The 14212-nt window shown below is 48.0% G+C and overlaps 1 protein-coding gene across 1 annotated transcript; it reads right to left on the reverse strand.

Moving 5' to 3' along the window:
• Positions 1-1369: 1369 nt before the first annotated feature.
• Positions 1370-7524, reverse strand: LOC129210656 (alpha-2,8-sialyltransferase 8F-like). The gene is made up of 8 exons (XM_054836639.1): positions 7457-7524; positions 5435-5576; positions 5055-5123; positions 4790-4876; positions 3392-3536; positions 3133-3245; positions 2799-2885; positions 1370-1829 (listed from the first exon to the last, which is right to left on the reverse strand). Exons 2-8 carry the CDS (start codon positions 5563-5565, stop codon positions 1370-1372), a joined length of 1092 nt encoding a protein of 363 aa, XP_054692614.1. The 5' UTR covers positions 5566-5576; positions 7457-7524.
• Positions 7525-14212: the final 6688 nt, after the last annotated feature.

Below are 14212 nucleotides of genomic sequence, written 5' to 3' on the forward strand. Positions count from 1 at the left end.
AGCCTCCAGCTATCGTGGAGGGAAAGATTCCTGTTTTCTTCACACTCTTAATATTTTATACCTCTTCAAGCCCGTGGGTTTTCTCTGGCATCCTTGAATTGTCACTGTCTCAAAAACCTTACCTCACCAGGTGTAGAACTTTGCATTTCCTGTGGTCAAATTTCATGGGGTTCCTCTCAGCCCGTTTCTCCAGCCTGTCGAGGTCCATGTGAACAGCAGCAAAACCCCTCCGGTGTATCAACCAATCATCCCAGCTGTGTATCATCTGCAAACTTGCTGTGGATCCACCCTGTCCAATCATGCAGACCATGTAGATTGTTCATGAAGATATGAAATAGTACTGCCTTGGTATCAGGTACACCGATGGTGACTTGTGATTGACCTGCAGCTGGAATTCATGCCACTGATCACAATATTGTAAGTTTGGCCATTCAGCCAGTTTGCACTCCATCTCACTGTCCACTGGTCTAGCTGGTACTTCATCAATCCATCTGTGAAGATCATATGGTAGACAGTGCTGAAACCCTTCCTAATCGCACAATAAACAATATCCGCCTCACTCCCCTCATCCACCAAGGCAGTCGCCTCCTTGCAGAAGGCTATCAGCTGCATGAGGCGTGATTTCCCCCATAGTGGCTAGTCCCTAAATATATGCTAATACATAACAACTGACTAAATCAGCCACCCACAGCGTAGGAGGGATTTGATGTTCATTCATGTGCCAGGGAAAGAGACACTGCTCCATATCTCATGGGCACTGATGCATTCAACCGATCCTTCCAGCCTGTGAACCACACCTGGTCACTAGCCCAGCTGGCAATCCACCAGACTGTGATCTTCAAAGGCATGAATGAACATCAACTGCATAGCTCTGACAAATATGCAGAACTTAACGCTTTATGCCTAATGCTGATAAGATAATTAAATAAAACAATCAGTGAAATGAGTGATTAAAGGAAACAGAATAACAAAGAGTAAGCAACATGTGGCAAGCACTTAGTAGTTTATTGACAAGTGGTGTTAGAGAAATAAAACCTTTTGAGATGGGGTACTCAAATTCTGAGATGCAGTTAGTAAATTCACACTGCTGGCAAGAAAATAAGTTATTTACTAGCAATTTAATTATACATTAAGCACTAACATGACAATTAGTGACTCCTGGTTAATTAACATTAAAATGATCTGATGCTAATGCTACTTCCTTTACTGGAACCGTGTGGAAAAGAGGAGGAGGCATATTTTTCATCCTCAGTCTCTAGGTTTGCATCTAGGTCTGTGTGTTCCCCTCAGGAGATCCCAGAATGGATAATAACAACAGCAGAAACCACGTTCTTTAGACCTTGTTTTGCTTTATCTTTGACTTGACCCCTTAGCACTGCCCCAGATGCAGCTGCAGCACACCGTGGAAGTGCATATCCACATAGTAAGTGAACTCCTTGGGCATGATGTGCATCCTGTGGTTGGGAAGCACATTGTCATAGTAATGATGGGGCAGGGAATGGCCATCGGGATGCAAAGAGAAGGGCCAGAAGCCGTAGAGTGTGATGTGTTGGCACAGCTCCAGAGCAGCATTCACGAGCATGAAACCTGAGGAGAGGCGATGGGTATGAAAACCACGATCATGCCAGTACTTGCTTAGAGAACTCAGGTACTGAGGGTGGAAGAAGGCAACATGTGACTGGGAGGCTGAGTCCTGTAAAGCATAGAGTGCTCGGTAAGATGCCTCAGTATTGCCAGGGTAGGAGAAAGCTGGAATGAGGAACCAAGTTTTTCCATAGGAAGCTGCTGCCTTCACGAATGGCAGGCGCCGACCACTCAGACCATGAAACCTGTGAGGCAAGAGACGTGGGACCATCACCCTCTGCCAACCCCATTCTCATTCCCTCCTGCCCTTCCCACGCCGCTCTGCCCCAGAGCGGTGAAATACCAGTCCTGCTCTTCACCTCCATTTTCCCCTTCTCTGCACCTTGCAGGTGATCTGACTTCAAGATTCTCAGGTGGAGCTAACACAGACCAGAGGAGCTGCTTGGAAATATCCAGGATGTTTGGTAGTGATTAGTTGGTTAAAAGCCTGGGAAAGTGTCTTCAAATGTAAAAATTTAGTGGCCCCACAGCTTGCAGTTCATGGAGGATGATGTCCCATAATGGTGGAGCAGGTGTCTGGGACAGAATTCATGCCATCTGTCTTTAGAAATCTGCTACACTGACATCTACATCTGAGCCAATTGCCTAAATGTCCTTTGTAGCCAGTGGAGAGAAACAAGCACAGCTGGATCACAACTGATCTGTCTTATTTTAGATGTCTGCTGTAGGACAAGAAGAGTACCTGTTTTCTCCACTGAACATAAAGAGCATTTATGCAGCTAGGATCAGAATGAGATTAAATAATTCCCATCAGAGCTCCTCCTGACATCAGCAGTACGGAATGCAGCTGAGCCTCTCTTCCTCTCTTGATATCACCCCCTTCCAGTCACTGGAAAGACTGGAAATGCTGTTAATCTCTAGTGGTAAGCTAAAACAACCAACAGCAACCAAGTATTGAACAAATGCTGCCCCAGACAACTCCAAGACTTGCAGTATTGCCCTGTATCCTTCTGCACAGAGGGGAACATCTCATGGCAGTAGGTGTCAAAAGCTTTTTTTTTTTTTTGGATGGGGCTTGCATGGTAGCAAAAGCCTGCCTATTTTCTGGGACCAGAGCAGAGGCAAAAGAGACTGACTTCAAGAACACAATATACGGGGCAGGGGGGGAGAAAGTTAGGAGTCCTTTCCTCCATTTTCGTTACCACACCTATTACCGTTTCTGAAGGATACTAGGATTCACAGTGACAATGCTTGACTTTCTGCCCACGTCCTCAGGAAAGTCCACAGAAGGCAGGTTAAACCTGATTGAGGTCATAAGCAAAGGAAGTCTATGAGAAATAATGCTCCATGATATCCCAAGAGGTTACCCATCCCTCTGTGACACTACCCAGTTCAGGTACTCTCCACCATTTACCCAATTCCTCACCTTTGACCCCGCTCAAAACATTTCATCTGTCTCCATTTTCTCTGCCTTCTCCCTATTCACATGAAAGCCCCCTCCTCCTGCTGCCCTCCTACATCTCTCCTGGGCAGGCTGGCAGCAATTACCTGATTACAAACTGGTGCTCATCAATTTTAGAGCCACAGCTGCTGTTCCTGAGGATTCCACCATTTCCCACCACAGCACAGGTTTTGTAAAGAGGGTCCCGAAAAGGGGATTTCTATAAAGAACATGTATAAATGCACTTACACTTAGAGAATGACAGTAAAGAGCTACCATAGATCCTCCAACCAGACACATTCCAGGGTGTCCAAGGGAAAAGCATACAGACTGCAAGTTGTATTCCCCCTCAAAAAGCACTCCTACCTCAGGCAGGATCTCCAGCAAGCCATTGCTGACTTTCAAGCTCTTTGAGGGATACCCGTCATAGACTATCTTGGACTCCAATGGTGTGTTCTCTTGCGTCACAGCCAGCCAGGATGAGGCATTGCAGCAGCGCCCTAGCTCTGCCCTGTAAGGAGGAGAGAGAGGAAGACAGTGAACAGAGGCCTGGAGATGGGACAAAGGAGGGCTGTAATGAAGGAGAGAGGGATGAAAATAAGAAGAGAGGGCTAGGCAAGGTGGTTCAGTAGAAGCAGAGTAAAGGATTAGGTGAACAATATCAAGCTTGGGAAAGCACAGGGATCACAAAGAAAGCATTGCATCAAGGTAGAAGAACCTTCATCATGCACTCCATTCATCTCCACACATCCTTCATTTTCTTCTTCCTCATCCACACACATTTCCAGGCATTTTCTATCTGTTCTCCACTCTTTAGCCTAGCCACTACTCCAAAGCCCTTCCTGCTTGCTTCAGCCTCAGCTTCACCCCCACCCCATGCGTGCTTTCACCCCTCTCCTCATAAGCTCACCATTGTGCAAGATCAAAGCCAATCAAAGGCCAGCATATGGGATGCAGCAGGGCAATGAGAACAGGTGTTACGCGAACAGGGCTTGCCTGTGCCTGCGTGTTCCACCCTTACAATATGACCTGGAGAACAGCATCTCTTTAGATATGATTGTAGACAGTGTGAGTGAGGATCAACCCAATAAACAAACCCAGGCAGGCATTCACCCAAAACTTATCATGTGAAAGAAGATGTCCAAGAGACTCTTGGAATAAAGAAGGAGTCACCTGAAACAAAGTAGAAAAGGAATGTGAACATTTTTCATGAAGGTGAATGAATATGAAGTAGAAAGAGCAGCAGTCAAAACCTGATCTGACCCTGCCAGAAGTTCAGCATCATGACCTCTGCCAAGGCCAGGCAGAGCAGCCTCCCTGTCAGACACTGTGCAGTCTGCATCCAGCCAGTGGGCTGTCAGCAAGCAGGGACCCACAGCATGGGTGGTGAGCATATGGGGATTCATGGGGTACTTCTTCACAGGCTTGTGGATCAGCAAGTCATAGCAAAAGGGGTTCCCACAAATCTTGAGCATACGAACATCCTGTGAGGGGGAGTGTGTGCATGTAACTGTGTCAGCATGTGTGGCTGTGTGTGATTAGAACTTCTTGGGCTTCTTTGTAGAAGGGTGTTTAGAAATTTGTATTTGTATATTGACATTTTGTAAGCGTCTGACATTTTGGTTTACCTGCTTTGTTATTGATGTTTGATCCTGAATGTCTATTTCACCCATGTGTAATCAAAAAATTGATAAACTGCTTCAGCTGCGATTTTTTTGAAGTATGTGAATGAGGTAGTTTTTCCCTGTGACTGGTGGACATCACCTGTACTGGGCCAAGGCAGTAGCATTGAATTTCCAGTGGCAGCTCTGCATTAGCTTCACATGTCTCAGGCTCCAAATCTCATTCACCCTAGGGCAGAAAGAGCTCATGAGCAACTTGAATGATCTCCCAAAGACTTACTGCAAACAAATGACTCCTTGTTGCATCCCTTCCTACCCCCTGGACCTTCACTGAGGCCACCGGTTGACCCAGTTTAGCCAGCTGCCGGTCTGCCACTGCCCAGTACACTTGTGGCCTTGACTCTCACTTCTGAGGTTGTGTTATGTTGCTCAACAGTCCTTGACATGCTTCTGCTTCTGGAATCTTGATGGCAGGTCTGAAAAAAAAAAAAGCCCAAATGGTTAAACTGAGCCAGAACACCATGTCCTCTCACAGCTTTCCTCCATTACTCCACCCCAGCAATCCCATACCTCCAGTGCATCCCCCTGGCCATGTCATGGCCCTGCTTGCAACCACACCCACCCTAAGAGATCCACCTGAAACTAGCACCATAGCACCTATCCCCTACTCTATCTCCACTCCTACCCTATTGATTCCTCCCCTGGAGGCCTCCTCAAGTGACCCTCCATGTTCTCACTTCCTTTCAAGGACTGAGGGGACACAGTTCCCACTCTGTCCCTCACTCACCTGTCATTCAACACCAGAAAGGATATGGAGACAAGTAAGACTGCAGTTACAGCCAGCAGCATGACCCATAGCTTCTGCATCTTCAGCACTCTTGGCTTCACATACTCCTCCCTGCTGATGCTGTTTGGCATTTTGGAGAACACTTGAGAGAGCAGAAGAAATGAGTCAGTGTAAGCACTCAGCCCAGGGCTTCTCTGGCACTGGCCCTTGTTGAAAGTTTGCCTTAACTCTCTGCAAAACAACATCCAACACAAGGGATAGTAGGGAACTCATTTCTCTTGGGCTATGCTGAAGCATGCCATGGAGTTATCAGTGGATCCCACTGGACCCTGTTGGAAGGCATCGCCAATCTTCAGTATTCCCTCTCCTCCAAAGCTGTCCTCAGCTATTCCAGGGCAATGATTCCACTAGTATTCTTCCACAGCCTTTGCTCCACATCTTGACACCAAGGCGTGGCAGAGAAGGGAAGGAGGAAGCAGAGCTTTGTTGACATTCTTTTTTATGTTTTGCCTGAGTTTGCTATTTTTTTATCTCTCTTTACAGGATGCTGGTTAGCCTAATCCAAATCTTTCCACTGGAAATCTTGAAGGTTTAGGCAAAGATATGGTCCCCCACAACATTCTGGTCACTAAATTGGAGAGCTACAGGGTTTATGGATGGACTGGTAGATGGATAAGGAACCGGCTGGATGGCTGCATCCAAAGAGTTACAGTCAATGGCTCAATGTCCAAGTGGAAACCTCTAATGAGTGGTGCCCCTCAAGGCTTCATACTGGGACCAATACTATTTAATACCCTCATCATTGACATAGTGTGATTGAGTACCCCTTCAGCAAGTTTGCAGATGACACCAAGCTGAAGGGACCTTGACAGGCTTGAGAAGCGGGCCCACGTGAATAAGTTCGACAAGACCAAGTGCAAGGTCCTGTGCCAGGGTTGGGGCAATCCCCAGTGTCAATACAGTCTGGAGGATGAATGGAATGAGAACAGACCATCAGAAAAGGGCTTGGCAATACTGGCGGTGAAAAATTGGACATGAGCTGGCAATGTGCACTTGCAACCAAGAAAGCCAGTTGTATGCAGGTTGTTCAGACTGGAGAAGGCTCTGGGGAGACCTTATTGTGGCATTTTAATACTTAAAGGGGGCTTGTAAGAAAGATGGAGAGACACTTTTTACCAGGGCCTGTAGTGACAAGACAAGGGGCAATGGTTTTAAACTGAAAGAGGATGGACTGGACATAAGGAAGAAATGTTTTACGACAAGGGTGATGAGACACTGGAACAGGTTGCCCAGAGAAGCTGTGGATGCCCCATCACTGGAAGCATTCAAAGTTAGTTCAACAGGGCTTTGAACAACTTGATCTCATGAGATATGTCCTGCCCATGGCAGGGGGGGTGGAACTAGATTATCATTGACAGTCCCTTCCAAGCCAAACCATTTTATGATTCTATGAGTCTTTGTCTGTATGATTGTATGATTCTATGAAGACGGAAATTTTGGATTTATCAGGATTGGGATGCGATCATCAGTGGCCTGTTCATAGGGAAAACAAAAGCTTCTTTTTGCCAGTATTGCTCAACTATGGACTTTATTTCCCAAAGGTGGAACTCGACTAATCCAGCCCCAGGCAAAATGAAGATAACTGAACATTGGTTTTATTGCTATCAATCAACAAATGCACTTCCTGCTACCTGGGTCTGTTTGTTTTGGGGGTTTTATTGAGCTAGTCTTGTTCAGGGTTTGGTTGGTTGTGGGTTTTTTCCCTGAGTAACAGCTCTTTCCAGAGGAGAGTAATATTCTCTTTAAGGCACTTGGTCTGTGTAAGCCTATCGTCATCAAAAGTGATGGTTGCTGAAACCCAATACAAGCAGTGCACTAAGGTTTAGCACTAATTATATAAAAACAGAGTAGAAAACAGGAATCAGTGGTTCAGGTTCCCACTCCAAACCCACAAGGTTTTAACAATTTCAATAAAATAAAAAGGCGTGGAATCTAAACCCAAGAAAGATAAAGCTCACATACCTTTTAGACCAAGAAGGCTGTGAGGCACATCTGTTTGATCCTGAAGCCGGCTTCAAGTACGTTCGTACCTGGGCCGGTACAGTTTTCCTGCAGCTCAAACCTATAAACAATCTGGAACTGCCCTCTCAGGGGGAGGAGATGTGATGACTTCCTTCTGCTGGAGTGACTCACGCATTTCTTCACAATCACAACTAACCTATGAACTGTGAAAAGTCCTCCTGACAGTCAGTGCTCGGTGCAATTATATCCAGATCAAAAGCCTTTCTTTGCCTTGTTTTTATAATTTGTACATCCTGTGGTAAATACGAAGGTGTCTTGTCCAGCTGTTGGAGTGTTTTGCAAACAGCTGCTGCACAAGACAACATGGACACAAGAAGACAAGGGTCTTGAGTGTACGGCCAAGACCTCAGAACACTCTTGCAGTGCTGGGAGGGGAGCTAGCCGCTAGTCTTAGTGCAGAGGCTGACTGCAGTAAACCATGCCTAGACCTACAATTCCCAAAACTGCTCAAGAGTCTGTGGAAACTGGAATATCCCTACAGAATCAAGCTCTGCCAAGTGCACAAGCTCTTGCACTTACAAAGCCTCACTCACTGCTCCTTCCTGTGACTGACACTAGCAAACAAAAAACCCCCAAAACAAAACAGCAAAGTGGTGGGATTCACAAAGGATTTTTCCAGGTGAACCTCCTTATCTATGTATCTGCAAGTGTACTGGGACAACAGCTTCTGGAGCTGTCATGGGTCCAGTGTCCTTGCATTCTAATCCAAACAGGCAGCTGCACATCCCTTTACTACAGGAGCTCATGGTCTTCAGCAAACTTGATCCAAACTTCTCAGTCAGAAACCGTGTCTTTATCAATCTGTGGAAGAGCTGTGCTTTGGATACACCTTTTGGAAAATCCTAGGCACATGGTATTCAAGCCACACATCTCAAGTCCTGGCAGTGGCAATCTCAGGTCATGGTATTGCTGCTGAGAGCCACCATAACCACTGTGTCATCTTCCCAGGGCTGGTGCTTAGCGTGAACATGTCTTTAGAAAAGGCATCCCTTTTTCTTGGGCCTGAGGCTGTCCTGTACCTGACAAGGTAGATCAGGACCCTGGAATTGATGCTGTCAGGTGGAGTGTGTGGAGAACAGAGACAAACAATCCCACATACGTGCCAGGGGCCATAGTCTAGTGCCCAAAACCAGATTTCCAGCCCCTACTTCTCCCAATGGTCACCAGTGTCCCACTATTGGCACTGCCCCAGCTCTGCTCTGCCACCTGACTGCATGTAGGGCAGCAGGAGAATCCACTTCCTAACACCAGGCTGTGACCTGACTCTTGCCCATTCTGTGGTGATGGAGGGAACCTGGAACACATGGTCACAGGGCAGGGAGGCCTCAAGAGTCAATCATAAAGACACTCAGAGACCCACGTTTTACACAGAAAGGCACTCAGAGACCTGTGGGGTGCACATGAAGGCAATCAGAAGGCCCCGGGGTCACACAGAAAGGCACGCGGGGACCCCTGGGGTACACTGAAATGCATTTAGAAGCCATTGGTATGAACAGAAAAGTACTTGTAGACCCTGGGATGCATGAAAAGGCAATCAGAGGAGCATGGGATGCACAAAAAGAAATCCAGGGCCCTTGGGTTGAACAGAAGGGCAATTGGAGGCTCTGGTATGAAAAGCAAAGGCACCTGAAGGCTCCAGCCTCACTAACCCTGAGGACCCATAACCCAAAAGGGTACGAAGAGAAGCAGTCACTAAGGTTCAGTGCCCAGAGTTCTACTGGCCCATTACTCCAGGAGTTGCTAACCCAAGGGTTTGGTAACCCTAGGGACCCATAACCCTAGGGGTCGTATATCCTAAGGTGCAGTAAGCATAGGGGGTGCTAACCCTAGTGGACCATAACCTTAGAGGTCACTTACCCAAGGAGTCCAAAAGCCCAGGGCGTACTAAACTTATGAACCAATAACCCTACCAGTCCCTAAACCTATGGGCCCATAACCCTAGGGATCACTAACCCTAGGGGTAGATAAACCTTGTGGCCCCAAAACCTTGGGTTGCTAAACCTAGGGCCCACAATCCTAGGGGCATAAAACCCAAGGGGGCCCAAAACCCTCCAGGGTGCTAACCTTAGGGGTCACTAACCTGGGGGGCCCATGACTTTACTGTCCAGTAACCATAGGGATCCATAACCCTAGGGTTTGCTAATTATAGGGAACTATAACCTCAGTGGTTGATAAACCTAGTGGATGCTAACACTAGGATTCCATGACTGTAGGGGATAATAACCTTAGGGGCTCATACTTATAGGGGTCACTAACTCAAGGGCCTGTAACCATAGGGGCCTGTAATCCTAGAAAACACTAACCATGGGGGCACATAAACCTAGGGGAGGTATAACTTAAGGGTCCCATAGCCATAGAGGCATACAACACTATGCTGCCATAACCCTTGGGTTGTTAGCCCTATATGGTGCTAACCATAAGACCCTGTTACCCTAGAGGCCCATAAGCCTAGGAGGTGCTAACCCAAAAGGCCAATAACCCTAGGACCCCATAATCCTAGGGGATGATAACTGTACAGGCCCATAACCCAAGACCTGTTAACTCTAGAGAACTATAATCAGAGGGATTACTTTGGTGACCATAACCCTGGAGGACGCTAACCCTAGGGATCACTAACCCTAGAGGCCCATACCTTTATCATAATGGGAAACAACTTGAAGGTCCCATAAACCTAGGAGTTGCTAACCTGAAGAGCACTTAACCTTAGGGACCACTAACCTGTGGTGTCACTAAACCTTGAAACCCATTACTGTAAGACTTTCTAACACTGTGTCCCCATAACCCTAGGTCCCATAACCCTAGGGCATACTTACAGCTAACTAGCAGCTAACCATAGGGTTGCATAATCATAGGAACATATAACCCTATGGGCCCAGTACTCTAGGGTACCTGGTGCTAACCTTAGGGCCGCATAACCCTGGAGATCCATCAGTCTAGGAGGCGCTAACTCTTGGGGCCCATAACCTGAGGTCACTAACCCCTAGGGGTCACTAACTGTAGGGACCCATAAACCAAGGAGCCCATCAACCTAGTAGGTTCTAATCATAAGGACTGCTAAACCTAGGGTTCACTAGCCCTGGAGGCCCATAACCCTAGGGGGTGTTAACCCTGGGGGGCAGGGCTAACCCAAGGCACCCATGACCCTAGGGGCATGTTAACCTATGTCCCCATAAGCCGAGGGGTCATTAAGTCTGTGTGGTGCTAATCTTAGGGGCCAATAGCCCTAGATTCCTATGACACAAGACAGAGCTAACTTAAGGTTGCAATAACTCTATGGGGTGGTAACTCTAGGGATAAATAACCCTAAGGGGACAACAGCCCTGCGGGGACACTAATTCTATAGGCTCATAAATTTCTCCTAATGGGAAACAACCTGAATTTCTCATTAACCTACGTGTTGCTAGGACTCTTGTTGCTAAACCTAGGGGCCAATAACCCTAGGCAGCACTGACCCTAGGGAGCCTTTACCCAAGGAGTGACAAAACCTAGAAGTGCATATCCCTAGGGGCCCACTACCCTAGCAGTCCATAACCCTGGGATTTGCATACCTGTAAGCCTAGGGTCCCATAAACTTATGGGTTGCAAACACTAGGGATCCATAACCCTTGGGGCCCATTATCGTAGTGGTCACTAATGCTGGAGATCCATATTCCTAGGGGGATGCTAACCCTAGGATGTGCTGCCCTACAGGCCCACAGTCCCAGGCGTTTCTAACCCTAAAGGCTTGTAATTCTAGGGGCTCATAAGCCTAGGCATGCTAGCGCTAGGGAATGAAAACTGGTAGACCATAACGCTATAGACCCATAACCTAAGGGGACACTAACCATTGCTGTCTCTGAACCTCGAGGCCCATAAACTTAAGGGTAGATTACCCTAAGGGCCCATAACCATAGGGACCCATAACCCAAGGGGGTCCTATCCACCAGGGCACATAACCCTAAGGGTTGCTAACACTAAGGGTCACTAATCCAAGAGAGCACAAACCTTGGGGGCCCACAGCTGAAGTGGCCCATAAATCTAGGGGGGTGCAAATCATAGGGGCCAACTGCCCTAGGGGAACCACACCTCTAGGTGGCCATAACCCAAGGGATCACTAACCCTAGACATCCATGACTCTCGGGGGCACTAGTTTTAGCAGGTGCTAAGCCATTGGCCCCATAAACCAATAGTTCTCTGACCCTAGGGGCACTTAACCTCAGCAGGAACTGACCCTAGGGAGTAGTTACCTCCAAGGCCCATAAACTTAGGGGTTGATAGTTGTAGGGGCCCATCATCAGAGGCATGTAACACTGGGGGCCCAAACCCCAGAGGGTGAAAACTATAGGGGTCTGTAGCACTATGGAGTGCCACCTCTAGGGGCTGCTGACCTTAGGAGCCACTAACCCTTGGGATCCATAACCACAGGGGCCCATGAACCCTAGAGATTGCTAACCCTAAGTGCCAATAACTCTGAGGAGCCATAATCCTAGGGGTCACTAACCCTCATAAATTATGCCACCTGTAGTCCTGTGGGTTGATAAACTATTGGTTGATATCCCTTAGTGCACATAATCTTATGGGCCCTTATGGCCCCTTTTATAACCTCCTTTTATAACTAAGGGGTGCTGACCCTATGGGATGCTGACCTGAGGGACCAAAACCAACAGGGGCCCATAAACCTGGTGGCCGTGAACCCCAGAAGCTTTACACTTAACTGTTGCAAACCCAGGGAACTGACAACCATAGCAGGGGCTGATCCTCAGGGGCGCTAATTGTAATGGCCAATAGCTCCAGGGATCATCAATCCTAGGGGTTGCTAACCCTAGCAGCCCACAACCATAGGGACCCTTGGAGCTCTATAACAAGGGGCTGCTAACCAGAGGGACCCATAACCCTAAGGGCTTATAGCCCTGGGGGGTGCTAACATGAAGGGCACTACACCTCAGGGTCAAGAACCCTAGGTACATATAACCCCAGAAGGCCATAACTCTAAGGCTTGCTACCCTTTGGGATTGATGACTTTATGGGGACCATAACCCTAGGGGCCTATAGCACCAGGGGTACTAACCACACGGTGGAGGCTAACCCAAGGTGACCATAACCATAGTGGCATCTAACCCTACAGGCCAGTAACCCCAGGGGTCATTAAACCTAGAGGCCCATAAGCCTAGAAGGTGTAAATCCTAAGGGGTGCTTACCATGGGGATCCGTAGACCTAGATGCCCAAAACAGTTGGGGGCTTCAAATTTAGGAGCCCATAATGCTTGGGACCCATAACCCAGGGAGGTGCTTTTGCTGGTCACTTTACCTGGGGACCATAACCCTAGAGGTCACTAATCCCAGGGGCCCATAAGCCTGCAGGTCGCTAACACTAGGCACCTATAACCCAAAGGATCATCACCTAAGGGGGCACCAGCCCTAGGTGGCCATAACCATATCATCGATAACCCCAGGGACCCATAACCCTTAAGGGCGCTAATCCTACCAGCCACTGAGGGGCCCCATAAACCTAGGGGTTGCTAAATAGAGAGGCCTAAAACCCTAGGTGGTCAATGCTGCAGGGTCCCAACACACTAGGGGTGGCTAAACCTAGGGCCCATAATCCTAGGGGCCAATAACCCTTGGGAACCCTAACCCTAGAGGCTGCTCACTCCAAGGGCCACAAACTAAGGGCAACAAAATCCTAGGGATTATTAAACCTAGGAGGTGCTAAACCTAGGTGCCAAAAACCCCTAGAGGCCTATAAGCCTAGGGGTCCATTATCCTTGGGGCCAGTACCTGTAAGTGCCCGTAACCCAAGGTGCACTGAGTCTAGGGGCCCATAACTCTGGAGGAACTAAACCTAGGAGCCCATAACCTAAGGGACAGTTAAGACTAGATGCTCATAACCCTAGGGGGCACTAGTCCTGGGACTTGTTAACATTTTGGCTCATAACTCTGGGGAGCACTAACCATAGGTGTCACTAACCCTCGAGGCCCATAGGCTATTGGCCGCCTTCCCTAGGTGCACATAACCCTGGGGGATAATAACCCTAAAGGGTGTTATTCCTTGAGGCACATAACCCTACTGGTCACTAATCCCAGAGGCCCATAACAATAGGGGCCCCTAAATGTAGAGACCCATAGCCACTGCAGTTCATAAGCACAGAAGCCCAAATCTTTAGTGGTTCTTAATCCTAGGCACCTGTAACCAAAGGGGCACATAACCCAAGACATCACTAAGCCTAGTTGTCCATAACCCCAGCGACTGATAACTCCTAGCACTAAGCCTGGGGTGTGATAAACCTAGTGTCTAATAACACTGGGACCCATAACTCTAGGGACTCATAACCTGAGGCACTGCTAAGCCAAATTGTGCACCACCCTTGGCACCCATAACCTTTGAGGCACTAAGCCTAGGGAGCCATAACACTTAGGGGCCTATAACCCTAGGGGACCACAATCCAAGGGGCTGCTAACCTTAGGGGCCCATAAGCCAAGGGGACTGTGACTCCAGGGTTTACTAGCTGTAGGGGACCCATAACCTATTGGTCACTCTGACTAGGTGCCCATAACCCTATGGGGAGCAAACCCTGGGGGGCAATAACTTAGGAGTTGCAAACATTAGGAATGGCTTACCCTAAAGATCCATAATCCTCGGGGCCCATAACCCCAGGGGCATATTGGCCGTTAGACTTAACCCTAGGAGACCAAAATGCTAGGAGGCCATAACTATAG

Source organism: Grus americana, chromosome 10 (assembly GCF_028858705.1).
Source record: "Grus americana isolate bGruAme1 chromosome 10, bGruAme1.mat, whole genome shotgun sequence".
Classification (NCBI taxonomy): domain Eukaryota; kingdom Metazoa; phylum Chordata; class Aves; order Gruiformes; family Gruidae; genus Grus; species Grus americana.

What these genes read in the sequence shown, in the direction of transcription:
- LOC129210656 (XM_054836639.1), bottom strand. Translation starts at nt 5,565, where the DNA reads ATGCCAAACAGCATCAGCAGGGAGGAGTATGTGAAGCCAAGAGTGCTG. An exon ending in TTTCTGGTGTTGAATGACAG is followed by an intron (nt 5,124 to 5,434) that starts GTGAGTGAGGGA and finishes TTTTTTTTTCAG; the next exon opens with ACCTGCCATCAAGATTCCAG. An exon ending in CCTAGTATCCTTCAGAAACG is followed by an intron (nt 1,830 to 2,798) that starts GTAATAGGTGTG and finishes CTTGCCTCACAG; the next exon opens with GTTTCATGGTCTGAGTGGTC.